General features: G+C 50.4%; 1 protein-coding gene across 1 annotated transcript; it reads right to left on the bottom strand.

Annotated features, from left to right (window-relative positions):
- Positions 1-1840: 1840 nt before the first annotated feature.
- Positions 1841-27097, bottom strand: FGF9 (fibroblast growth factor 9; the record flags this gene model as incomplete). The annotated part of the gene is made up of 3 exons (XM_082859232.1): positions 1841-2169; positions 18731-18834; positions 26821-27097. The coding sequence occupies 3 exons, from the start codon at positions 27095-27097 to the stop codon at positions 1924-1926; spliced, it is 627 nt and encodes a 208-aa protein (XP_082715358.1). The 3' UTR covers positions 1841-1923.
- Positions 27098-27649: the final 552 nt, after the last annotated feature.

Below are 27649 nucleotides of genomic sequence, written 5' to 3'. Positions count from 1 at the left end.
CAGGAGGCCCTGTCCATCCTGCCCTTTGGAACAGAGACGGGCCCCCGCGCTCAGGACAACCAGCCATGTGCCTCTACTTCGAAACAGCTTTGACCCACCAGTGGCACACTTTTATTTTTCACAGAGAATGTGCATCAGAGCAAAACAAAGTTGGAATATTAAATTTTAAAATTAGTTACATAAATCCCAACACATTGTTTAACTGTCACTTTCAATTTCCCACACAAATGGCTAGAAAGTGTTATAGGTGGTATGAGAATTTGTTATAAATTTCTTTTTCTTAAATATTGCTTTAAGAATTTGGCTCTTTTCTCCTTAGTATATAGTAAGAAATAGTCTCCCTTGCCCAAGGGCAAGTTTCAAAATTATTGCTACTAAACAAATATGTATTCTTATGCTTTTCAGCATCAAATGTTATAAAAGCCTTGTAAAAGATAACCTATAGAGTAACCTCCCCTCTAAAAAAATCGAGTGCTTGTGAAGACCATTTTAAAAAACAAAACACAGTCAACAAATATATACTTTCCCCCTCATTGTCATGATCGATGGAGAGTTATGTTGCATTTTGCAAGTTTTACTTGTAGGGTGCTTTCACCAGGTATTATGACAGGTCACACCGAGAGCAATTTTCTATAAAAGGTGTTACAATAACCCCCATGGTACTTGTGTGATTTCATATTTGAGAGCCAAGTGCACAAATAAGAAGTTTATAAGAATTACCCTGTTGTTCTGACTCTGATTCTTGTCCCCTAAAAAAGAAGAAAAATCTGTGCCAAGTAAGCTTTTTTTTTTTTTTTTTTCCTTTTTGAGAATTCTAAACCAGTACAATGTTTGATATGAGTCCTGTTGTTCTGGAGATCGACTGAAATAAAAGCACAGTTATTGTTTAGCTTTGGTATATTCTGCGATACATTTAGACAAGTAGAATATATACCAACCCTTATATTTTCCAACCGTGAAGTTACAATGAGGGAGGAAATAACTTATGAGAGAGAAAATATTACAGACACAGAATAAAAGTTTGAGACCCAGTTTATCTTTAATCCTCTGGGATAAGCTATGGAACAAGCAGTCTGAAGAGTGGACACTCAGTGTCATGAACGGTATGCATCAGTTTACAATAACATGGGCACAAAAGCGATTGTCGCCTTTAGGACACTAGGGCCATCTGAGTGTCTCACATCCATGCACGCCACGTTCGCTTCATGAATATGCCACAGGTTTGTAGCGGACGTTGCCATTTAATGCCTACAGAGCCTAAAGCTTCCAAAGTGCCTATCTGGCCTGTACATATTTCATTAAAAATAAACTCTATAGAATAAATAAATATATAAAATAAATAAAATGTTGCCTTTGGAATTTCTATAAATAAATTTAACTTTTTTTCTTTTTTTTTTTCCTTTTTTTTTTTAACTAAGAGGTCTTTGCTTTAAATTCACTGGGATGACACCCGTGACAATGAACCGAGAAAGTCTCGTCGGTCAGACCGCACCCTCCTGCCTGTGAAAATGCAGCGGGGCCCCCCTCGGGCCGCCAGCCAGATCCCGATGCGTCCAGGTGTGGCAGCTCTGCTGATGAGGATGAAGGACAAGAGATCGGACGGGAAAGCGCATCTATCCCCACATGCATCGGCTGGTCCTCTCTGCTCCCTCCTCTCTGCAGCCCCACTCACCCCCTCACCCTGCAGCCTCCTGCCCTCTGCTCACCACCCACCCGGCAGCAGTGGGCAGGGGGTCCCGAGAGAGGACGAGCCTGGAGAACAAAATCAGTATGTCCCCTCCACGCCTCCGTCAGACTATGCATGCGACAAAGTTTGGCAACAGTGGAGCTGATGTGATGACACAGCAAATCGATAAGAACCCACCGCGTGAAACCTCTATAGTGGTTACTTTCTTAAGGGCTCAAGTGAAGAAACGGTCTTTGTCAACTTTGGCTTAGGATACCCTTATAGAGTTCGGGTACTTTGTCGGGGTCCACTGGTCTGGGTAAAAAATGTGTGAATTTCTGGTGCCGTTTAGTCCTCGTTCCTTCTCTGGGGGTCCCGTCCTTATTTAACGCGACATAGAACCGCCTTCCAGTGTCCACGTGTTTATACAGATTCGAGGAGTACGTGTTATACCAGTTTTCTTCAAACTGTTCTCTGAATACACACTCTTGGGTTAGTTTTTCCTGTTAAAAAACAAAAGCAAATATTTTGCAAAAATTAGCTACTTTCCGTACTGAAAGCAATTGCTACATAACATAACTGGTGACAAAATACCAATTTTAACCCACTTTAAGTGCACTTTGCAAAAACTGCTTACCTCTATAAATGTAACTACCTCCTAATTTTTTTCCATAATGATTAAAGCACAAAAGAGTCTAATTTTTTCTAGTTAAACTTTTCCACATGCCAATTATCTGAATGAGTCAGTAGGCAAAGGCAGCTAACGCCATGAGCTGTTCCCATTTTCACCACAGCAATTAGGATGGTGACCATCCTGGGGGGAGGGCCTTTTCGAAGAAAGAGTCTCAGATGGCCGCTTCATCTTCAGCGTACTTTTCATAAAGTCCTCGCCACACAGACCAACATCACCAGTGACGTCAGAGATCTGCTGCCCTCTGAAGCAGTGGAGTTTATTCATTACACTGGAAGAGTGGTTTTCAAACTTCAGCGTGCAGAAGAATCACTTTGGGATGCTTTTTTTAAGTGTAAATTTCCAATCCCCAACCTTTTAAAATTCTGATCCATAAAGTCTGGAAATACGCATTTCCAACAGGCCTTGTGTAATTCCGATGCAGCCGGAGTCCACATTTTGAGATACGATGCTTTCTATCAGGTCTGGGTCTTCCTGAGTACAAAGAAGTAAAGACAAACATCCCAGCCCTCCTGTTTCCTTGAACTTAGAAGAACCACCACACACTCCCCCCAGTTTAAAAGCAGAAAGGTTCCACATCTCATAAATGTATTACACTTCACCCTCCACCAGAGCTTTATGAGAGCCTGGGTTCCCTGGAACCCCATAACCTAGGGCCCCTGCAGCCGCGTGTCTCGAGGGCAGTAAGGACCAGAAGCGATGCACACATCACACCCCAAACCGTGAACGCATTCCAGGCACAAACACGTGCTTCTAGCTGCGCCTGGAGAAGTGAGGCGGTGGGGTGGATCAGCTCCTTGTTCTTCTTCTCACCACGTTGAAACTTTAACATCAGCACCTTCCCAGATGGCAGTGTTAAAAAATAAACACTAAAACGGCTTCTGAAAACATTCCCCTTGCTCTCTCCCACCTGGCCCCTTATGTAAATAAGAAAACCTACAAATACATGTCCACGCAGTTACACACTTGAGGACACAACCTAGTGCACTGATTCACAGCCAGCCCGGCAGAAGGCATCATCTCCAGCTGCCGTGGTCGCGTCGGGAGAGCGAGGGTGGGGACAGGGGGCGTGTCAAGCTGAGGATGCTGAAAGCCCGCGGCCAGCGAGAGCTGGTTTCCCCACGTCACTCCTCCGTTCACGGAAGGCTTGAACCACCCAGAAACACAGGGGACCTGCACCTCCTGGGAGCTGCTCTTCTAGGTGAGGGGTCCCCAACCCCCGGCCACCGACCGATACGGGTACTGGTCCGCGGCCTGTCAGGAGCCAGGCTGCACAGCAGGAGGCGAGCGGTGGGCGGCGAGCGAAGCTTCATTTGCCGCTGCCCATCCCGCCTCCCGCGCCCCCACCCCCCTACCCCCGTCGCTCGCATCACCTCCCGAACCATCGCCCCACCCAATCCGTGGAAAAACTGTCTTCCACGAAACTGGTCCCTGGTGCCAAAAAGGTTGGGGACCGCTGCTCTAGGTGATCAAAATGTACTGAGCAGGTTGGTAACAAAATCTTATCTCCTTGGACCAGTCTCTGCTAAGTGAGCTGGAACAAGGGAAAGCAACAAAAGCAACCAAAAGCATCGAGGAGGACAGGATGATGGGGAAACTCTGGGCAGCTGACGCCGGGTTTATAGGGACAAGGTGCGTTGCAGGGGGCCAGTGGCACCTGCAGCTCCCCTCACCTGGGCGCTAGCAGAGAAGCCCCTCACCTCCCTCCACGAGCAAACCTAGAGGAAACCCCCTATGCTGGGGAGACCAGGCTGAACGTGATTTCTGTTTCATCTCCATTAAAGCGGACAAAATAAAAATAGTGTGTTAAAGACTTTAACAGCTATTTCAGACTTTACTTCCATCTGTACAATAAATATTCTCCCCATAGACAAGATTATTCCTGGCTTAAAATGTCTGGTTTGAGTTTGCAGTGATTAAGTAAATTTTCTAAACAAGCGATGTTCATTTATTTTCTACTTAATAAAGGTGGACCGAAGTAGGGAATTGTAGAGCCTTCAGTTCTACCAAGGAGATGAAAAAAGAATTCAAATTAAGCTTTCTTTTTCTCAGCAGGAAATCACTTTACCTGACAGATACTTGGTTTAAAAAATAAGGCTCGGGCTTCCCTGGGGGCGCAGTGGTTGAGAGTCCGCCTGCCGATGCAGGGGACACAGGTTCGTGCCCCGGTCCGGGAAGATCCCACATGCCGCAGAGCGGCTGGGCCCGTGAGCCATGGCCGCTGAGCCTGCGCGTCCGGAGCCTGTGCTCCGCAACGGGAGAAGCCACAACAGTGAGAGGCCCGCGTACCGCAAAAAAAAATAATAATAATAAGGCTCTCCATCCTCCTTCTGGATCCCAAGGTCTGCCCCAGCTTCCATCTGCTTTGTATACAAGTCGCACCTGCAGGGTCTGCACACCATGAGGGGCCTGGCTTTGGAGCCACAGCCCCTGCTCCGGCAGCCTCACCTGCAGCAAGTCAGTGTCACACCTGAGGTGAGGCCATCACAGGTGCATGGCCGGGGATCGGCACCCGGAGCCCAGGACACGCCCCCAGTCACCGTGGGGCCATGTCAGAACCATGAGTTCAGAACCTCTCAGAACTGGAGCCAACCTCAGCCAAAAGGTATTGCAACCTTCCCCGGAAAATGCCCGAGACAGGGGGGCCTGGAAGGGAGGTCACCTGCCCCAGATCCCGCACCTTCCACTTCTCACTAATGGAGGGTTCCTCCAGACACCCCGTCCGTCCAGGGACTTCCGAGGCCCCTTCCAAAGGGCCGGGAGGGGGGCTCCACGGACCATGTTCCGCAACTCGGTGCAGCCCCTCTGATTCTGACAATCACACGTGCTGCCTTTCTTCTTTACCTCAAAATGCAATTTTTTAAAAACACTATTCATTTTGCAGGAGGAACGGGTGGAGGTGGAGAGAAAACAGAGCGTATGCACAGAATTCTGCAGTGGGAAGGACACTGCACGCTAAGACTGAAACACTAATGAGTCCAGTATTGAAGATGAGCCTCAATTCACATGTTTTGGGGGTATTGTCAGTTTGCGGGGAAAAAAAAAACCTTTTTAAAAAAGTTGAACGAGGTAAGAAACTGAACTAACCTTTTCACTGCTCAGCAAACACGGCTCTGTTCCCCTTATGAGGCTGTTGTAACATCCTTTACACACACAATATAATGCTCTAGGCAATGCGGAAAATGAGGTGAACTGTTCCACGTAGGACACTGTCATCTACAGACAGCAGCTTTTGTGATGGTTAAGAGTTCAGTCCTCTCCTTCACGGGAGGGTTGGATAACCTCAGTTAACTAGTTAAATGAGGCCGTGCAGACATTACCTTGCAAAACCCCTGATCCAGTTCAGTCCTGTAATTATTACACAAGGGGTATAACGCCACTCAGAAAAACCTGCAGACCTTAAAAAAAAAATTTAATTTAAATGATCATAAAAATTAAAGACCCTGATACCTTTCTATACCATGTATATGCTTTCAAATAACTTCTTCTTGCTATTTGTGATTTTTGTTTCAGACAAAGGTAGACAAAGCAGTAAGATTTACAGAATTAATCTTTATGATTAGACTTCAGTACTTAGCGATAAAATATTTAGTTGAGGTGAATATATTTATGTTACATATTTGTACTCCAAAGTGATTTCTCTAAATTAAAAATAAGAAAGTGAATGCAAACTGGGACAGCAAAAAATGTACATTAAGCTGTATTCTTATATATACACAGAGGAGAAAAAACAGTTTCTGCCTTCAAATAAACTATACACTTTAGAATTATAAAACTCAGATGTTTTAAAACTCACCACATGTTTCCAATGCAGACAGTTTATAGAGTATTCCACTATAAAGTGATCAATTCTTCTTTTATTGTATTTCCATGTTTTAATATTTTGGGGGGATTATTTAACTATAGCTGTTTATGGCATACCTATCTTTGAACTGCTGGATTATGTCACTCAGCTTGGGTGGAGAATGTGGATTTAATTCAAAAGTCTCCTAAAGCCCATGCTTTGGAACAAAATCTGGTGAATGTGAGCAGCTATGGAAACCCCTTTTCATTTTATATCATCAAATTCTGAGCAGTGGCAAAAACTGAAATTAAAACTTCAAAACTTTTACCAAAATCCTATTAAAACCAAAGTATGAGATAATAATGTGAAAATTATAGTATACCCCAGAGAATGTTTAGGAATGTTATACGACATCAACTCATATGGACACTAATCTTAACTATTTGACAATTGGAAAATGTGTAATCCACATGGGCGTTACCATGCCTGACTCCTATCCATACCCATTTAAAAGCTGAAATCAGAAGTTTTCAAAATTTGAGATTCAAGAGTCCTCCTTGAAAATGTATAGACTTATGCTGCCATACATAGAAACATATGGTGTAGCTTTAACCATACCATCCAAATGGTTGTTTGTGTTCAACTCAACGGGTTGTTTGACCTCCCTGCATAAACTCACAACACATAAATCCCAAGGTCAGAAACTGCCTTGATAGAGTTCCCGAACCTTTTGTAAGTTACTGATTTGATGTAATCGCTTGTTCTCTGCCTACCGTTTACCCCAGTCATGGTATTTAAACCTCCCTTAACTACAATTACTCGTAGAGATGTACCTTCCTCATTAATAATCTAGCAGTAAAGTCTTCATGGGAATTGTTGCAAGCATTGCGGTGATTAAATATAATGACGAAAGGATCATTAATAAGAAGCTAGGTATTTTAATGCTTCTCTCCTGGGAGAAGTCCCCAAACGGAAAGCCACAAACACACAGAACAGGCAGGAAGGCACTATTTCTCATTTTATTAGAAGCTCCCTTCGGATCCAGCCCCCTTAAGCCCTCAACACGCCTCACTCAAGGCCCATTTTTCAAAACCTCTTTAAAATCCCTACCATTGCCACGGGCCTGCTTTCATACCCATGATCCTGGCCATCAAAACTGCCACTGGAATCGTGGGAACGGTTGAATCAGTTGTGTCTGGTCAACGTACACAAACGAAGCAAGTGGGCGGGCAACGTCTGTCTCATCTAACACACAAAAAGGTAAGAGTTCCTACGTTCTCTCCACTCCTCCCCCACCAAACCAGACAAAACAAGACAGAATTCAGCTTCGCTCAGGAAGCTGCGTACTTAGGTGTACCTGTGGACTCGAAGGTAGGGCCCAGTCTGAATCTGATCCGGCCTTGGACATCTCCTGTGGTGTGGGCTCACCAGCCACATGGTACCCACCACACAGCCAAGGACAGAGCCCGCCGCGTGTACCACAGAGCAGACCAGACAACTTAGATGCTGTCCTTAGCGGCCACCCTAGAAACGGACATTTGTTTAGCAAATCAAGTGAGCTCATAAACTTGCGATATATGTTCAGAGGTGGAGCCCCACAGGGGAAAGAAAATCCTGCCCAAGGCTGAACAGAATTCAAGCAGAGAAGTTTAATATTCACTTTATGAAATATTTTTGCTTCTGCCAACGTGTAGACTGTGCACATCTGGTGCTTCTGCCGAGAGCCCTACAGGAAAAGTTTGTGAAGTTTCTCTTAGGATCCTAGAGCACAGGTAACATTTCTTATCATAAATGATCATCTGATAAGAGAAGTAAGTCATTCAGCGACCACTTAAAATGCACATCAGAGATTTGCAAAAGCTGAAAACACTTCAAGCTGAATATTACTCTTTGTAAAAACTGAAAGTCGAAGGACAGACCATGGAGGGGAAGTGGCCAGCTTCAAGGCTGGGAGGTGGAACGAAGGCAATAATTCCTATTATTAAGGACACCAGGCAGAGACATTGGAACCCAACCACCGCGTCTGCAGGCGCACCGCAGGAGGGAGAATCGAAACAGAAACACGTACCAGAGATCTTCTACGGTAGACAAAGCAGGCTGAATTCAGGCCTTGAGTGCAGAAATAAAATTAGACCAACTGAAAGATTAACAAAGATGACGGCAAAGTAAGCGCAAAGGCAATTTCTGAAGAACTAAGAGATTCACGGAATTTCTATGGTAAAGGAATGTCAACCTCCTACAGACACACACAGTGGGGTTGATTAGCCACCCTGGGCCTCAAGTTCCTTCTCTGTGAAGACAGGAGACTGGACTCAGGGATGTCCACGGTCTCTCTGAGTCTAAGGCCGAGTGATCCGGCCTTGGAACATCCAGTGTGGAGGCCTAGCCACCCACAACGACTCGGGAAGGACATACTGACCAGGAAACGGAAAAGAAGCTGCAGTGTTGCTGGAAGATGGGGGAAGAAACATGCCCAAACGTTCAGCCTCCGTTACCTCTGCAGAGACGGACAGCTAAGTAATGCTTCCAGAAGCAGCCAAGCGGGGAGGCTGCCGTTTCGGGGAAGAAAGGACGGGGAAGAAGACACAGCTTCGGCACAAGGGGCCCCTCCTTCCCTCCCTGGGAGACCGACAGGATGTCCCCCGGTGTTGGCCTCACAAAACATGGCTCACAAGTGAACGTCTGCCTGACCAACAAACCCCACGTCATCAGCTGCCCGCAGAGGACTTACTGGGAAGAAAAACCAACTCCTGGAGGAAAACAAGAAGTTATCAAAGTCACAGAGCGCCCAGAGCTGGAGGCAAAGTTGGACGTGTGCACAAGACAGATAAAAGGCAATGTTGGAGAGAAGCGACACCAGGGCTCCAGAATTTCTCAGACACCCAGTCACACCCCCTCCGAGGTGCACAGAGGAACCCCGAGTGGGCTCACAAGCACATGCGTGTCTCCGGCACCTCTCGACTCCCCGGGGCCCCCCCTACTGCCCGCCACCAGCTCCAGCTGGACTCGCGTCAGCCCAGATTTCTCTGGAACCAGACTCTTCCTCCCAGCCCCCGCCTAGCGCTAGAGAAATGGCCCCACGCTCGTGGAAAGTGACCGGTGCCGCTGTCCCTTCCTCACACGTGGGTGGCTGTCCCATTCTCTCGGGGCCCCTCTGCGAATGGCCCCCTTCCAGGACGAATCCCAGCTCACACCATCGGCCAGTCGGCCTGCTTCCCCGAGGCACCGGAGCCATACACCAACGTGGGCCGCTTCCAAAACAGCACCTTCACCCTGAAACGCCGAGTCCAGGGGAGGCCAGTGCAGCGCTGCCACAGCGTAGTGACTGCACCGACATGCGGGCGTGAGAAGTCATGCTCACCGCCACCACGATGGGAGCTAAGCCCCTAAAACGCAGTCCAACTTTTCCGTTTAATTAAGTGGGTACAATAGTAATGTGCTGCACTTGAGGAGAAGGTGTATAAAGTTAACCTTAGCAGATGAAGCTCTACGGTTAACATTTTCAAGTGTAATGCAAGGGGCGCCACAGTTCGATCTCAAGGGAAATGTTTATTTACTTTCACAGACTGTGTCCTCAATCTGAACTTCTGAATTCAGACTTGCAAGAAGCACAATTCCCGTGCGCCTCCGTGCAGGCGTCTCCTTCTGGGGCCACACTTATCCCCGAAGGAGGCGAAGCAGCAGCTGCACAGCCCCGGGGGCCAGGACAGCGCCGGCCGCATCCTGGGCCCCGTCTCCACTGTCCTCGTTACCCTGGTTCCTAGTCCCAGCCCAGCCGGCCTGAGGAGGTCGCCCAAGGCTGCACAGCCCACGAGCCACGGAGCTAGCGGCCCAGGCCCTGCGCTGCCCTTACTCGTCACTGCATCTCCATGTTCAAACCCTTCAGGACGCAAGTACAGGCTTGAACCTTCCATCGAAACACAGCAAACTGAAAATCTACTCAAGAGACAGGGAGAGAAAGAAAAGGAATACAAGCCACCCCAGAGGGTCCAGAGAAAACGACCTGCCACACAGCGATTCACAAGGAAAATGGAAGAGAGGGAGGGAGGGCAGAGAGGAGCCTCGGGCTGGGAGTGGACAGCAAGCGTGCACACGTGCAGGGCAGTGTGGCAGCCACACGGACAGAGCCACTCCCGGCCACAGCAGAGCCAGCCCAGCACGCACCGGGGAGGGTGCCCTTGGCATGACCTTGGCAAGTCCGAGCTCAGAACACTGCACTGAGCCGTGGGCGGTTCCCCACAAAGGAAAAGCAGACTGCAGCAGAGAGCTCTCTGAAAAGTCACAACAAAAGACCGAGGAAGGAGGGGATGCATTTATGTCAGGATTGAAAGCATTCATGGAGCCCTTTGTGGGGCTCCACTCCAAGCCAGAACCTCTCCGTCCTTGGGGAGCCTCGGCGGCGGGGTGCTGGGAAGGCAGACACTCTTCTCAGCCGCCTGCAAGGATGCTGCGGGACGCCCAGGTCGATGGACACGCAGCAGACAAGCCAGTCCTGGCAGGGGGCAGGAGGGGGCGGCCCTGGGGCGAGCGGGTGGGGCTTTCTCTGGGAGGGGGTGTCTCCCAGGCCAGGACACGGGAGCAGCCAGGCTGCAGCACCCCCAGATGGCAATGATGATGACAGTGGAGGACCCTCCAAATGTCGGTGTCGTGGCCTCTGGCAGCAGCTGAGAGAAACAGAAGCAGAGCCAGGACCACTGGGGCTGGAGGGGGAGTAAAGATGGCAGAATCAGGCTCCTCCCGGCAGCCACGGCTCCAAAGCCTGCGGCCCTGAAGCTGCTTTCACGCCAGCCCTTCCCTCCCCGAGACCACCTGCCTACTTTTCTCCATCTCCTCTGTGAGTAATCCTGACGTCTCCTCCCAGGCCAGGGATGGAGCTCCCTCCCCCATGCTCCCCAAGGCCTTTCTGTATACAGTTCTGTCACAACACCAGTCGCACCAAATTATAAGCCTTGCTGTGCACGTCTGACTGCCCCCCAAAGCTGCAAGGTCACCCCAGGAGAAAACAGCACTCACCTGCGCGGGGTATTGTGTGTGGATCGGGGCCCTGAACCGCGGCTCCCGGGGAAACACAGGGTTAGGGTCCTGTGAGCCTCTGCTCATGACATTTTTGTCAACAAATCAATACATAACCTTGTTTTACGCCTGCTTCTGTTTCAAGTTAATAGTGCTGGCTCATTAGCCGTGGACGCAGGCAGTGACTCAGGCCGACGGAGGCTCCTCTGAGGTCCGCGTACCCTCCGTGAGGCTCGCCCAGCCTCCGGCACTTGGGACACCAAACAGCATCTCAGCACTCGGCCCCGGGGGCATTCTAACCAGCAAAACCACCACCAAAAGCGCAAAAAACGTGAGACCCGTGGCAGAAGGGGCGCTTGCCCAGTGGGAGCTGCCCCCTCGAGACGCGGCTTCTGCCCCTCTGTGCAGGCCGGCGAGCGACACGACTGCAGGGTCACGCGGCAACCGCAGCCAGCAGACAAACGTGCGCGCACGCAGCCTGCGGTCACGAGGGCCACCTGTACTCCTGGCACCTATGGAAGGGCCGGCCCGTGTGAGCAGCGACACGGTCACGTCCCCTGGCTTTGCGAAAGCAAACGAGTGTGCGAGCGAGGGCAGCCGAGTGTGGCGGGGAGCGTGCGGGGAGGTGGGAAGCAGAAGCGGAAGCCCCGCGTCCCCAGCATCCAAGCAGCGGCCTGGCTCTGCGTGCCCCACAGACGACCCTCTGCAAAGAGGCGCGATGTGCGCGGGGTGCAGGGAGGGGCGGGCCGGAGACCCCGGACCCTAAAGAAAGACCCTCCCTGCGCACTAAGCACAGCCCCGGGTCCTGGAACCATCCCCCACCCGCCTCTCCTGCCACACGGAGAGGGCCCCGCCCGTGAGCTTCGACCATTAAACCGGGTCCTTCCCGAAGCCCACGAAGACCTGTGCTGGGTGACTCCAGCCACCACTAACTTGCGAGGTTTTCCACGCACCTCAGACCGTCAGGGGAGGCAGCTCCCATGCTTAACAACGTAAACGTAAGTAAACTCAAATAAGTAGGTATGATTTTAAAAGATGATCTTCCACTAATTAACGGCCAGGAGTATAGATGCTAAGGAAACAAATGAACCACTAAATAGAAACTAGTACTAGAGACAATTGTTTCAAAGTCCTATCTGTGAAGGGGAGACTACAATCCTGCTCTAATATGGGGTTATTTCTGGCAAAAAAAAAAATAATATATATATATATACATATATCTTTTATTCACAAAAACGGCTGGCCACTCATGCATATGTATCAGGCAAGATTTACTAATTCACCTATGTTCAAATAGTAAGTCCTTACGTACTCTGTGTTACCTTGACTCAGTCGCTAAGCCACTAAACTCTCATTCCCGTCACCTCTAGAACAAGGACACTATGAACGAAATCAGCTCACACAGCAGATGCTCTTCTGAGGCGCTGCCCTCCTGTCTTCAAAGTCACCACCTGATCCTCTGAATGCTGGCAACTACACTAGCAATTGAAGGCCTTGCTCTATCACCCGAAGTATCTATTTAAAACCGCCCACTTCCAGAGCACGCCCGCCATCAAGGAGATTACTGCACAAATGACCCTTTACAGGAATGACATTCCTTGGAGACTCGACCTACAGGACACGCCTCACCGTCCACCATCAAAGTCATCTGAACTGACACAGCAAAACGACAAACTGCTAAGTCCAGTGTGGACAGGCCATCGGGTACGGTGTCCTGTTCCGTAACATACACATTCACTCTGCTTGTTCCAAAGCCCCTCACAAGGGCACCGCAGCACCTAACGCAAACAACAGGGACCCTCCCTGCCAGGGCCTCCCAGCCCCAGGCGTTTTCACAACTGGCACCTACGGATCCCAGGAGGATAAAGGACCAAATCTGGGGGCAACAAGCTTCCTGGAAGAGCGTTTTCTCTGACCCTTCATTTCATGAAAAAGTAAAGGGGTCATTTTTAAGGCCACTCTAGACCTTCCAGATGACCGCGCATAACCACATACTGCCGCCCAAGAATGTGCTTGTGTCTAAAGTTACCTTCAGCGCTAAGCAGTACAACTCTCACCATCAGGGCTACCGGGAAGAGAAACGACACCCTTGGAACGTCGGTGAAGGTCAGGTGACACCTGGCTTCCCAGTAATTCGCACCGGAAGACACGGGGGGAGGACCTCCTCCCCCAGAAGCCCTGGGGGACAGGTGTGCCAAGCTCAAAGCCCGGACACTGAGGCAGCATCTCAGCCATCACATCAGACCCACCCTACTGCTTCAGAGTCTATTGGTCTTATAGTCCAGTGTGAATTTTAATATAAATATGTTTTGAATTGCAGTTGCCAAAGAGGCATAAGGGGTTCGTGTTTGTACATATTCAAATAAGATAATAAAAATAATCTAAGGCAAATGGGGTTCTGAGGATCTGAGATACTTCACTGTTTTCCTCTTACAGAGGTAGACATACTCCTTCATCCTGGGCCCCCTGCTGCTGCGCCCACTGTGGAAACACCGCACACGTGGAAACACCGCACAAGGGACTGCTCTGGCTCACACACGTCCACCCAGTCCACAACTGCCCCAATGCTTTGGGCTTTTTAAAGTTCCTGTGCACTGGAAACACAGTCCAAATCCATCACACCTTGGTTACTGATTACACGGACTCACAGAAACCGAATCGGGCCCAGCTGTGTCTCTGGAAACGGAACAACAAACAGCAGCACCTCTGTCAGCGCGGTGGCCAGGCCCCCTAGAGCTGGTCTGAGTCCTCGCTCTGGCCCACCGGCCCCCGAGCTCCAGCCTCGGAGCAAGTCACCCCACCCCCTACCCTTAAGCCGTGACAGTTAAGCAGGGTCCCGCCTGTGGAAGTCCAGGACGGTCAGGTGGGCAGCGACATCCTGGGCAGCGCTGTCCACGAGCGCGTGACCGGCTGGATAGCTGGGGTGACAAACCCTATGTGCCAGCTGCTCATGCAGAGCCTTCAGGAAACATACAGACTGTAAAGACAGAGTCTGTCTCCTACGAACTTCATCCAGCGGGAAAGACCAACGGGGAATGAAAACTCTGGACAGAATACAGTAAGTGCTAACAGGGATACAAACCAGAAATCCATGTCATCCTTTTCACCATGTTTACAGATCCCATGCTTGCTTTCCTGTATCATTAGAATTTTAGTGACTGTGCTACCTTTTTTTAATGAAAAGGTCAATATCTCTCATTAAATGCAGGCTCCTTGAAACAGATTAACTTTTTTTCAAGGCATTCTTTTTTGAAGAGATATTTATTACAGTCAATTATTCTTGACACACTGAAGTATCTTGATGATACTCAGATAATTAAGATTAAGACCCTAAAAGTAACTGAGCCTTACTTCTAGTCTCTTTGATAAGAACGAAAGTGACAAATGTAAACTAATACTCTAATCCTCTGCCCAAGTGTGCACCCAAATGAGTGTGTATGTGAGAGATCTAATACCCTCCCTAAATTTCACCCAGGCAGCAGGCAGGATATTCTAATCTTTACATTTGAAACATTATGCGCCCTTCCTTGTCTGCCCTCCCTTTTCTGAGACTCCTATTCATCCCTCAAGACCCAATTAAGTGCTCCCATCCAATTTCCCCAAGGAGTTATTTAAACACTCTTCTGGACTCCCAAGATACTTGTGATTCCTCTAATACAGTGCATTTCACATTGCACTGAATTATTTGTATCTCTCCTACCAGATTTTGAGATATTTGTTGCACTGTCATGCACTTAGCACAATGCTGGGCACACAGTAGGTATAAATGTTTGTGAACAAATGAGCAAATGAATGGAGGCATGGATGAATGAACACATGAATACAATAATCAAACTCCATCCCAGAAGCAGAACAACTCAGGTTTTCCTTAAATCATATAATGATACACACCAGCAATAGAGTTTTTCCTATTTCCACAATCTAATAGGATGTCACAATCCCACATATTTTTCTGAAGAAGTATTACCCCATTCACCTCTGGCCTTTTAGATCTAATCCTAATGTAAACTTGGAAACAAAAGATCTACATAAATGAAAAGAGAAAAATAATCCCCAAATACATTTTAGATTAACTTCTGCTACATTTACACATTCACTTACTTTATAAAAGTGATGGCTGTTTCCCCAAATCTATTTACCTTCTTTCCCAATGAGATCAGTCTTTTCAAGTTTTCCCCAATGTTTAGAAACACACCTTTTCCACTTTACGGAGCTTCACACAGCTTCATACAAGCAAACTCCTCGGGCTAGTTTCCAGCGTATTTAATAACAGTATCGTTGCCTGTTTCTCTCTTTCCTTCTCTCCATCTCATCAGGATGAAAAGGGGACATGTGGGTGTCCCCCCCATTCTCACTGCCACGCCAGGATGACAAGCACAAACGCAGTGGAAAGTGATTCCTGGCCCCCGAGGAGATGGTCTCCCCCACGCCTCCGCACACCTGCATGAGGTACGGACCACGGGCAAACCAGGCCGGCTGCTGGGAACAGATGGTCCTGCTGCATAACATCATGCCGTAGAGCACCCTGTGGGCCAGGCAGGCAAGACTCGGGAGCGAAGCCTGCAGAGTCCTGAGATCCAGAGCAGGAGCATTCGGGCCACCTAAGTCCAGCCCTTGGTTTCGCGGATGGGAGGAACAGGCAGGGCACCCACTGATGTCCTGATGCCCGCCCCCATTCTCCCCCACACACCACCTTCTCCAGACTCGGCCACGCCCCCTGGGGCTGGACATTCGGACGGCGCGTTACAGCCCAGCTGAGCACGAGGGTGGCAGGGAGGGACTCCTCCCTCCAGCAGGGCCCTAGGGACACAATGACCTCAAGGGCTGCACCTCCAGGGCCAGTGAAGCCACGAATGAACCCCGACTTCAATCGTCTTCAGCCCAACATGTGTGGGGCTCGGGCTGTGGCGGGGCGGGGGGGCGATATTCAAAAGAAAGCTGCAGCCCAGGCCCTCGACACGCTGGGACGCGGCCACACTGGAAGTGTACATTCCTCGCGTGAGGACGGAAACACAAAGCATCCCCGGGGCCCAGAGGACAACACAAGAAACGCTGACCAGAAACTAGGGTCCGAGTTAGGGGTGTAGGGAAGGTTTTGCAGAAAAGGCAGCATCTTCACGGAATCTGAAAGAAAGAAGGCTGCCTCCGCGGGCACAGGGGGGAGGGGACGGCAGGGCGGGGTGGGGGGGGGGACCTGACCGCGCGGCCCAGCAGCCCGCAAGTGTCCGCAGAAGCGCAACGAGGCGGACGCGGCCTACACAGGGACGGGGACACAGGCGACACAGCAAAGCGGACCAGCAGCGTGGTTCGGGGAGAGGACACAGCAAGACGGGGGGCTCGGCCTGCAGAGGCTTGAGGGATCCGAGCGGGAAGTGGCCCGTGTCTGGGTCTGAAGGGACCCTCCCATCGGGGTGGGGAAGGGGACGAGCGTGGAGGCGGGAGAGGCTGGAGCAGCGGAGCCGCCTGAGACGCTTTCCCACGGGGCGGAAGCGGTCCGGTCACGCCGGCCTCCCAGCAGGGCCCTCGGGTGAGAAGGGACGGAGAGGGAGAGGGCCCTGTCCCAGCTCTGCTGGGTGCAGACGGGGCTTGAAAGGCCTAAATCAGGCAGCAGGGCCTCCAGTCCGGCTTCCCTGCCTCCCAGGAGACGGCCTCCCGGCCTGGCTGCCACCCCGTTGTCAGCGGGTCTCGTCCCAGCGGGGCTCAGATGGGGCCACAGGGAGGAGGGCGGCATTAGGGAGGGGGCCGGCGGCCCCCGGAAGCGCCCCTGCGCCAGGCTGAGGCCTCACGGACGCAAGGCCATCGGCTGTCCGCGTGGCCCGAGGGCTGAGGACAAGCAGCATGGCCTCTGTCTGCTCACTCATCGCTGCCTTCCAAACACTTTGCCTTAAGGCGTGTTTTATAAAATAACGTAACATATACGAACTATGCGTTCCATATGCAATTTTCAAATAATTTAAGATGCAGTGTTGAAATCCACACTCAAAACATCTGGAGACCACGGTGATAAACTACAGTCCCTTCCACCCCCCCACCCACAGAAGGTCAGACTGCGACCCAACACAGAAAGCCTTCTACTGAGCCCACCTATGACTGACTGAATTAAATCCACATTATGGACCTAAAAGTGAAGGAAAAAGTGAGGGGTGACAAAAGGAGAACATCACTGCATGTTTTAAAAATCTAAAAGCTTCCTTACATCTTGAATCTTTGCACTTAAAAGCGTTGACGAAGATAATTTAGGAAGTAAATAACTTCATCTAGACCAAGAACTGTGTTTAAAAAACTAAACTCAATCCTATGCTTAAAAACCTATTTTAAAATAAGCCACTCTCTCGAGGAAGCACTTTTTTAAAAAGACAAATGTCTAACAAAAGCAATCAATCTTACATTCAAATTTTACCAAAGCAGAAAAACCATCCTTGTGTCATGAAAAATGGTGGGTGTTATATTCAAACTATACCATTTATTGTCTCCTGGAGTTTCTGAGTAAAAGTTGGATACTACTCCCAACCCTTGTGTGTGTGTGTGTGTGTGTGTGTGTGTGTGTGTATTTACTAGTATATGGATTAAAAAAAGGATATCTAGAAAAAATTTCTCCTCATTCTACATAAAAATGCCCTTCATTTCTGCCAACAGAGGACTCCAGAACTTCTCCCATTCTGAGCGTCTTTTAATTTTCCACTTTTTGTAGATTCTAGCCAAAGTTCTCATATTGCAGATAACATGGATTAAATCCCCATTTGACCACCAATAATGGCAACAAGAAACCGAAGGCTGACTTCACTACAAATCTTTTGTTGAAAACTCAAGTTATATACAGTAACTGATAACCTAGTATTCACACTCATACCTTTAGCAGAAATGTGTCCAGTTCCTACTGTGCAGTAAAGAGATACAAAGTCTGCCCCTCCTCTCAAAGCAGAAGCGGGGGACTCTCGTTCATTTCTGCCCTCCCAACCCTGGCACCTAGAGCCGTGCCTGGCGGGCTACAGTGAGCGCTCTTCTTTGCCTCACCCAAGGAGCTTACGACCCAGTGGAGATAGGAAGTAAGACCGGGGAAGGAAGAAACTCCTAACACTTGCAAATAATTATTATATTTTTATATTCTTATTCACATACAAGAATATCTGACAATAATTTCCATCTCCCTTCTCTCTCTACATAATGAAAATTTTATGCAGCTCAGAGAAAGGGTTTATACTCACTGCATGGTCTATTTCTAGTTTTAATTACAATGCTTGGCAAAGCTTGGAAGATCATTTCAATTCGTTTCAAAAATAACTCCCATTCAATACAAGAAGATGGGATTTTTCACAGTTGTGAATTTTTTATTTCCTTGACAATGAAAATGGCTTGGCATATAAATAAAGCATTTGCTTAGAAACTTTGGTCTCGTGAAGATCCAGGGCTGATATCTATTAATAAAAATGAAGTGGTTTTCTTCAAAAAGTGAAAACCTATGAAAACCTACACTCCCCTTCCCACCACTGTTTCATTTCTATTTATAAGCTAGAGAAAGAGCAGTTTCCGGCAAACGTGAGTCAGGAAGGCTGGCAAGGTCTCTCACGGTACTTACTGATCCGTACAGCTCCCCTTTCTCATTCATGCCGAGGTAGAGTCCGCTGTCCACGCCTCGAATGCTGACCAGGCCCACCGCTATACTGATAAACTCCAGGATGCCTGTGAGACCAACAGCAGAGGGAGACAGGTCAGAGCACAGAGCATCTCCCCGGGAGCGTCCACATCCCTGGGAGCATCTAAGAGGAAGGCCGCACCTTCACTCGAGAAGTGTCTTCTCTTAAAACCACTGCCCCAAAGAATTGATTTTTCAACTAAATTTTATCTTACAGTAACGAGACAAAAAAACTTATCAACACAACACGTAACAAAATATTTTTTAAGTAAAAAAGCTAGCATTTACGTAGATATGGTGAGAAGTGACATGTCAGTAAACCAATGCACGTGTTCTAATTAACTTAAAAGAGTATAATGTATGAGAAAACTTACTTCCACTTTAAAAATGTGAAATTAAGTATCTGTGTATGGCCATGGATTGGAAAAACAAAATTCTATTCAGAGAAGGGTCTATGCCCCTCATAATAAGAATAGGAGATGACAACCAAAGACTTGTCTGGTTTACACCGAAAGTTATTCAACTCTCTATTGTACAACTGTATTGAGCTCCATCTGGAAAACTAAAAAGCCCACACATATCCCAAATATTTCTGCTTAAACAAAGTATTGATTTTCACTGTGCTTATCTAAGCCCCAAAGAGACAGTTAAGCAATTAAGATAACACAATATTCTGGGGGGAAAAAATGCTGATTCCAAAAATGCTCTTGATTTAAAATAGGCATGGAATATTATATCCCAAAATCAAATCAACATAATGATCTTCTTTTCTTTCCTTCTTTCACCTTGCTTACCTCACTAAGAATAACAATACCTAAGCTGGGCATAAACCCAGAATTTTGTGGTCATACAACAGCAGTTCCAGGTTCTATAACCATATTGTTGTTTTAACATGATTACCCAATGGTATATTGGGACGATGCTAATATCACTCATGCTCGGCCATTTTTTCCATTTTGTCTTAAAGTGCTACACGTTGTGTAAACCTTGTATGAACACATACCAAATACTGAGTTGTTTAAAATATCTCCAAATATTAAAAAATTTACTTACATTTAAGAATTTAGAAAGAAACTAAGGGTAACCCTGGGCTAGAGTCAGTCTCACGTGACTCACAGAAAAGCACTTACATGTAGTTTTAAACAATTAATTTTGCAACTCTCGCAAAATAGACTGTGTTGCAATCACAAGAAGATGTGAACTACATAAATCTAATAAAGCAAAGGTTCCAAGGTGATGGACAAAGGGAAAGAGATTTCTTATAAAGAGGTATTCCTAATTCTGTTATAAGCACAAAATGCAACAAATATTTTGAGCTTACAGTTTACAGAATGTCTATCTGGACCTGCAAAACTATGTATTTTAACAGAATGTGAAATAGTGTGTGAATAAATATAAAGAGAAGTTACAAATTGAGTTCTGGATCTGATAACCTGTGACTCTCTAGTGAAAAATACATGTGAAATAAGTTCATTACCAGCCATCCCTACCTCACAAACCAAATGGAAAGACAAATAAGGCAGTAGTTCCATGAGAGTCATTTCTTGTGAGATGCACACCCTTATTGATGAATCATTTTATTTCATTATACTACGTCTAACTCTTATGATTAAAAATAACTTATGTTGTAGCATTTTATTACTATAGGAGTCACACACATGTGAATCTCTTAGCTACCTGAAAACACACAATATAAGTCATTGTTATCCTGAAATAGTATAAGGAATTCTTTAATGTCCAACTTTCATTGTAAAATGAAAGCATTTGGCCCCTTTGCATCTGACCAATTTAATACACCATGTCAATAAAACTGAAAGTCATAAAACTAAAATAAACAATACTTGCACCTTCTAAGAGGGTATCTGATGATCTTTCTCTTTTCCCTAAGCAGGAGGCAGCTCTGAGACTATTAACTGACATTGCCCATCAGACCTAAGAAAAAATAAGTGCATGTGATCTCGCAAAACCATGTAACTGGCTGGTCAGCAGAACATCAGAAGTCATAATATCAACAGCGACAATCCTAACAACTGGACTCCTCGAGCATCTAGTCTGTGCCCAGTGAGAGGCCTGATGTCATTCAGCCCTCAGAACAGCCCTAGGCATTACCATACGCTAATCTCCAGATGACACGTGGGGACACTAGGTTCAAGGATAACTTGCCCCCAAGCGATCAGACTCCAAAGCCTAGGTCCTTACTGACTAGGTACACCTTCCCATCACTTTTACCTTTTCTCACGGATCCGTGATTTCTGTACTACTTTTATATAGTTATTCCCTCACTAGTGACTGGAAGATGTTACCCAGGTGAGACTCTGCAGGCCCAGTGCACAGGACTAGAAGCAGAGGAAGTGAGGGGCACGTGAGCTCCTGGGACCGTGCTCTCATCACACAGGACTTGGGAAGGTGGGCACCTGTGTGTGCACACTCTTCGCACGTTGTTCTTTGTGCACATAAGTTGTTTTTTTTTTTAAAGGACTTAAGGTCCGAAACGATTATTATACATTTTGGAAATGAAGGTAGTAAGATATCTATCTTGTTATCTCTTCCTGGCATCAGCAAGATATGCACTCACTCATTCAGTCAGCAAACTAAGGAGTGACTGTATTGTAAGCCAAGCTCCATGCCCTTTGCTGAGGGTATGAAGATGAACAAGGTCTAGCCTACACCCTCAAAGAGCTTCCTGTCTAGTGGGAGGAAGGACAAATAACCAGATAAATGTAATAACAATGTGGGAAATGCGGTGAGAGCCAGGTGTTCAGGGTACGCTTTGGGCGGCTCACTCAGGCTGGACCAGGAGAGTCAGAGGGGCTTCCTAAAAGGAATCGGGCCGAGACAAGCCTCCCAGGCGTGCTCCACATGAGAAGGGGCTACATCTAGGGACCCCAGGTGGAAAAGGTTTCATCATCTCAAACCAGCACCCCTATCTCTGCAGCTCCTTGAGAAGCAGAGACCTCGAAAGAGCAGCCCAGCTTTTTATGGGGTCACCTCACGATCCGAGGGCAAGCAGAACTCAGACGCCTGAGTCACAGCCGTTCCCTCACGTGCAGAGCGGGCCGAAGCTGCAAGGCCAGAAAGCCCTGGCCACCTGAACCAGCTCCCGCCCCCCGCAGACTGCAATCCTTATCATCCCTGCTACCATCGTGTCCACCATGAACTCTAGAACCTCAACCAGGTCAGCTAACCTCTCCCTGGGCCTGAGCCACTGCCGAGCAAGTGATCCCAACCGCACTGGTCTGAGCGGGGCCGCTCCCCCCGTGTCTGTTCACGTGGGCGTGAGGCTCGGGAAAAGCCCAGGAGAAGGCTTCTGGGCAGAAACGATGACAGGCTTCACCACCCACAGGAGAGGAACGGAGTGAAGGAAAGAGCTAGGAAGAGAAGAAGGAGGAAAGGGAGGGAGGGAACGGTGGGGCTGTGCCTGAGATTAAAGTGTGGCCCTCACATGTGTCCCAGGGTGGCCCAGCTCTCTTAGGCAGGTCAGAAGGGCCACAGCAATGGGCAGTGATGGAGTGGCCTGGGAAGCATGAGGTCAGTGACGAGTGGCACCTGGCGATTCCCTTTCACGGCAGGCAACAGTTCCAGTGAGGATGCACTCACTGGGCCCAGGAAGCCTGACGGGGTCTGGTGGGGTCCGCGGTCATCTGTGGTCCGCAAGAGGCCAGGTCAGTTCCTGGGACCACTGCAGGAAAATGACCTCAGCAGAGCATCATCCTCGCCCCGGACTCACTAGGCAGCAGTGCTCAGCCCCCAAGCTCTGTTCACGCGGACCATGACCCCAAAGCTGGCCCAGCTCCCAAGAGCCCCTCTGCATGGGCCTCACCTCCACGCTGGCCATGGGAAGTGGGAGGGCCAGCCCAAGCAGCTCCACTCTGGCCCGTGTTAAACAACCCTCCAGCCTAAAAGCCCCCAACACTTAACAGAGCTGCATTCTTCAGAGGACAAGAATGTGTGCAGGCTGTGGAGAGAGGCCTGACACAGGCTTTCGAAAATAGATTAACCGGCCCGCCCCCCCACCACACACACACACACAGAGCTCCCTGCTGGCCGGGAGAATCCCGCACCAGGGTTGCCAAATCAATCAGCTCAGAGCCCCAATCCCAGCAAGCCCGAGTCTGCAGCAACTTGAGCAAATCCCAGAGTTCATGTGGGAAATGACTAGCTGAATGGGAGCCATAACCCCACCGATTTTTCGAGAATCTGAACCTATCCTGAAACAGCTCCTTAAATAGGCAGCCTTTCCCTTACTGAGATATTGAAGAGCTAGATACCCGGAACGGCATTGTTTCAAGTGCGAAACCCTGGAAGTAAGATTTTTTTGAACCTCTTTCTTTTTAAAGCGTACTGTTATCATGTTTCTCCGCTCTGGTACAACTTCACCTGACCCCTGGACCCGGCAGCCCCAGCCGGGAGCCCTGGTCCTGATGCAGGCGGCCTGGCGGAGCTGCACTAGGGCCGGAAGACGCCTGGCAGGGACGCAGGCATCTCCGCACCAGGCCGGGGTCACCCCGCTCAGGCTCCTCGTGCCAAGTCAAATAACGGATCAGGCCCGACGCTCACTTTTTTATTATTCCACATTACCATTTCCTCAATTGATTTTCTGCTCACTTTTTCCGTCTAGCAAGTGCTCTAAAGAGGAAAAGAAAAAAAGGAAACGAACCGTCTGGCTCCCCTGGCCTATCACCCAGAGATACGAGTCCCGGTTCCCTTTCTCCAGGCTGGGCCTCAGCTCCACGCCAGCACCCCCGAAAGGAAAACAAAGAGCTCCCTCTAGGTCCCACCTAAGTTGTCACCGCGCGGCTCCTGCTGGGACAGCAGTAAGGTTCCCCCCACACACGACCCGCACCGCCGCCGCAGTGCCACCGCCACGCTTGCCAGCAGCTGCGGTCACCTGCAGCTGCGGGGGGTAGCACGTCATTTTCCCCGCACGCTTCCTCCTGCCTTTCCGTTTCAGGTAGAAAAGGCACCTTCTATTTTAATCAGGGTGCAAAACCCCCTCGCCCCTACCCACAGCTACTCTTTCCTATGGACTCGGAAGAGAAACCGGGATTGCATTCGAAGTCCCCAGAGCGCAGCGGGCGAGGAGGGGGGCGCACGCGGGGGAGGGGGAGGGCCCAAGGTGAGGCGGGGGGGGCGGGGGCGGGAGCGCCAGGTGCGACGGCCGCAGTCCCGACCCGGGTCCTAGCGCCCGGCCGCCGCCTCCGGCGCCCCGGGCGGGGCCGGGAGGCAGGGTGGGAGGCTCGGCGGCGCGGCGCTGCAGAGGTTGCTAATATTGGGACCTGCCGCAGCGGGAGACCGCAGCACTGCTGTCACCCCGGGGGCGCTCCTCCCTGCCACCGGATGGAAGCTGAAATAAGCCTCCCGCCTCGCCCTCCTTCCCCGCCCCCACTGCGCACACCACCCACTCAGCCGCATCCAAACCCGGGTGAGGGCGCGGCGAGCGCCGGGCGCGCCCCTCCCCCGCAGCCAGCTCCCGGCCGACCCCCGAGCTCGGGCCGGGCCCCCACCTCACCCCACCCCACCCCACCCCCGGCCGGGCTTCCGCTGCCCGGCCTCCCACCCAGCACTGCGCCTACCAGCCCGCCGGCAGCGCCTGGCGGACAAGGAGTGGACGTGTCACCTCCAGGGTCGGAGGTGGGGTGCCGAGGCTGGGTTTTTGTTTTACGGTCTCTGTTCAGCCACCGTGCCAGCGTCCTTGCCGGCTGACCCCAGAGCGCGCCTCTCGGCTCCCCGCTTTCCGGTCCCCGGTCCCCTTCATCCACCCTGGTCCCTCTCTGTCCCCGTGGCGGAGTCACCGGATTCCTAATGACTCGGCTGCGTGTAGCGAACGTCCTACACGAAAGGTGACTGCGTTTAAAAAAAAAAAAAAAAAAACACCCACGGTGGGGGCGGGGTGGAGAAGCCCCAACCGGAGCCTCCCCCCCACTCTGCGCGGGTCCCGGGCGCTCCCGGCCCGGGCTCGACTGCACACCAGGCCGCCGGCCGCACTCGGGCGCCCACCGCGGGCTCCCCGGGCCGGGGCCCAGCCACGCAGGGCGCGGAGAGGGGCGCCGGGCCCCGCTCGGCAGCGGTAACAATGGCACGCGGCCCCCGCTGCCTGCGCCGCCCTTTGTCCCCCTCCCTTCCCCGCGGCTCCCGCCCTGCCGGCCGGCCCGACCCACCTCCGGCGCCGCGAGCCCACTGCTCCCGAGACCCGGCTGTGAGCGTCGAAGGAGGGAGAAGGGTCCGAGACGGGACGGGGCTCAGGGGCCTCGGCCCCGCCACCGAGTCCCCGGCCGCGCGCGCCTCCGGCAGCTCCCACCCCGCGCGCGGCCGCGCTGCCGGGGCGGCGGCTGGATCCGCTGGACCCGCACTCACACGCGGCGAGCGCGAAGGGACGCGGCTCAGGCAAAAGGAGCCCGACCCCTAAGCGCGGCCGCAGCGCGCCAGCCGGCCGGGCGCCCGGGACACAGCGGTCCCCGCAGCCGAGGGCGCGCGGGGCGGGGGCAAGCCGCCGAACCCGAGCGCGTCTAGGACCGCGCGGAGTTGGCCGGCGGCCGCCGAGTGGCACCTGCCGGCCGGCGCGCCGGGGACCCGTCTGGGCTCGGCGCCCCCGCCCACGGCCGCCCCGGGTCCTGCAGCAGCCCCGGGAGCGGCCACAGAGAGCACTTTAGGAAAGTTTCGTCCCCGCTCCGCAGCGGCCAGAGCTGCCTCCGCTTCTCTGGGCTACGTTTCCGTACTTGAAAGCTGCAAAGCAGAGAAGGGAGGCAGCCCGCCGTTCATGCCGGTAGGTTCAGTGCGGGGTGAGCCGAGACAGAAAATCCCGGGGCTCGTGCATCCGGGACCAGCCCCGTCTCAGGCCCGAACCGTCCTCACCTCCTGCATCGTCTGCGGCCCACGAACCTATACAGATAGTTTAGATCGTGTTCAACATCTGGCGTTAAAGCTTGAGGAAAAGAAGTCACCACAGGACTTTGTTTTTACGACCTAGTTTAAGTGTTGTCAGGTGGGTTTACTCAATAAGTTAACTCCTTCCAACAGTCTGGTTGCCCAAACGCCCCCCTCCTTTTTTTTCATTTTCTTTTTTTTTTTTTTTTTGGTAAGTAAGGAAAAAACCCGAGTCTCCCCTCCACCATCAGTTCCCCCCACCCCGGGACTGTGCTCGCCGAGTCGCTGCTGTCGGGCTCAGGGTGGCCCAGCAGACACGTGTGTGCACTCATTAAAGGGGGCAGTCACCAGCCCTCGGGTCTGCAGCTATCCATGCTGAGTCACAAATACCCTCCTCGGGAAATGAAATCCTCGGAATGCCCTTTAAAATTAGCTCGCAGCTTTTGCACGGGCGCACACACTTACACCAGAGCCACACAGGGCTGCACGCCATGGAAATTACAAAGCACAGGGAATAACTCGTGGCTGGATGGACAAACGCCCCTGGTGAGCGCCCTGCCCCTTCCCGAGTCATTTTCCCCCAGTGCCTCTGCAGCCCAGAGTCTAAAATACGACTTTAGTGCTCTTCCCAACAGAACAATTAGCAACCTTCGGCTAAAGGGTTCCAGACCCTCACGGTGGGAGTAAGCAATACGCTTAATTTAAAATTCAAGCAGGATACTTATTGGAGGAAAAAAGGGAAGGGGCAAAAACTTCATTTGACACAAGATGATAACTGCCTTCAGGAAAATGCATTTTAAGTTCTCAGTAGTTAATCATTAAAGCTTTAAACTCGTGGAATCAGTCCATTCAAAAGAAACTTCCTAAACCCGATCTTCCCGTGTATCTGATGCAAAAGAACTAGGGGCTTGTGTTATATTTATAAATCACGCTCTCCTTTACAAAGAAAAAAAAAAGGCCTTTCAATGTAGACCCGCATCAGTGCCAGCGGCAGATCTGCAATTCCGGAGGCTTCCCTCCCCCCACCCCCCCTTGAGCTAGCAAGACAGAGACAGACCGAGACAGAGAGAGGGAGAGACCCCTTCCCGCATCCCCCGCCCAGCCACCTTCTCGGTAGTTACAATCCGAACATGCCAGCACGGACAGTAAAGGGTTAATGGTGTACCTACCAAATCGGCTGTGGTCTTTCCTGGTTCCCTGGATAGTACCATTGGGGAAGATTTCTAAGTGAAATCCAGTCCTGCAGTAGAGCTGCCTCCGCCTGAGAATCCCCTTTAAATGATCCAAGTCCGTGACTGCAGGTCCCCTGGGAAGCCCCCCTGCTTCGGACTGACCCAGGTGGTCACTTAACAAAACCGGGCTGTCCGCCGGCAACACGGGCACATTCCCAAACGGTGCCGCATCCTGCACACCGAAATAGTTCCCAACTTCACCTAGGGGAGCCATCAGAAGACTCGGCTTTCGGAGCACAGCGATAAACAATAATGATGGTGCCAACCCAGGAGCTATTAGGCGAGGTATATCCAACTCCCCTCCCTTACTGCAGTTGCAGAGAGAGAAAAAAGGTCCTTTTCTTCAATCCATTAAATGGATAAATAAAAGTCATCTGCTGCTTCACTGGCACAGGTTCAAGGTCAAACCACGGATAGTCTAAGAAGCCACCACTTTATACTCACACACTGACATATTGATAAACGTATCTATGTATCTCTACAGATAGATTCCCGGCTCTCAGCAGGCAGGAAGGTCTTCATCCCATCCGACCGTAATAAGGAAAAAAAATCCGTAGTTTCTCCATTTGGTTTGAGATCAGAATGACCATAGCAACTTAAATGCCTAGGCGTTATTATAGGGGGTTTTAAGATGCACGGGCTACGTCAGAATTTACGGATCCAGGAAGGCATGCGCCGTTTTCACTCTAACCGACTCTGCAGATATCAGCAGGAATCCTTCAAGGGGAAAAAAAAAATCTCACGTTGGTGGCGGCGACAAATCTGC

Source organism: Leucopleurus acutus (assembly GCF_964270905.1).
Source record: "Leucopleurus acutus genome assembly, chromosome: 18".
NCBI classification, from domain to species: Eukaryota; Metazoa; Chordata; class Mammalia; order Artiodactyla; family Delphinidae; genus Leucopleurus; species Leucopleurus acutus.
The sequence above is the reverse complement of the archived record's forward strand: the minus strand, read 5'-3'. Positions and strand labels throughout refer to the sequence as shown.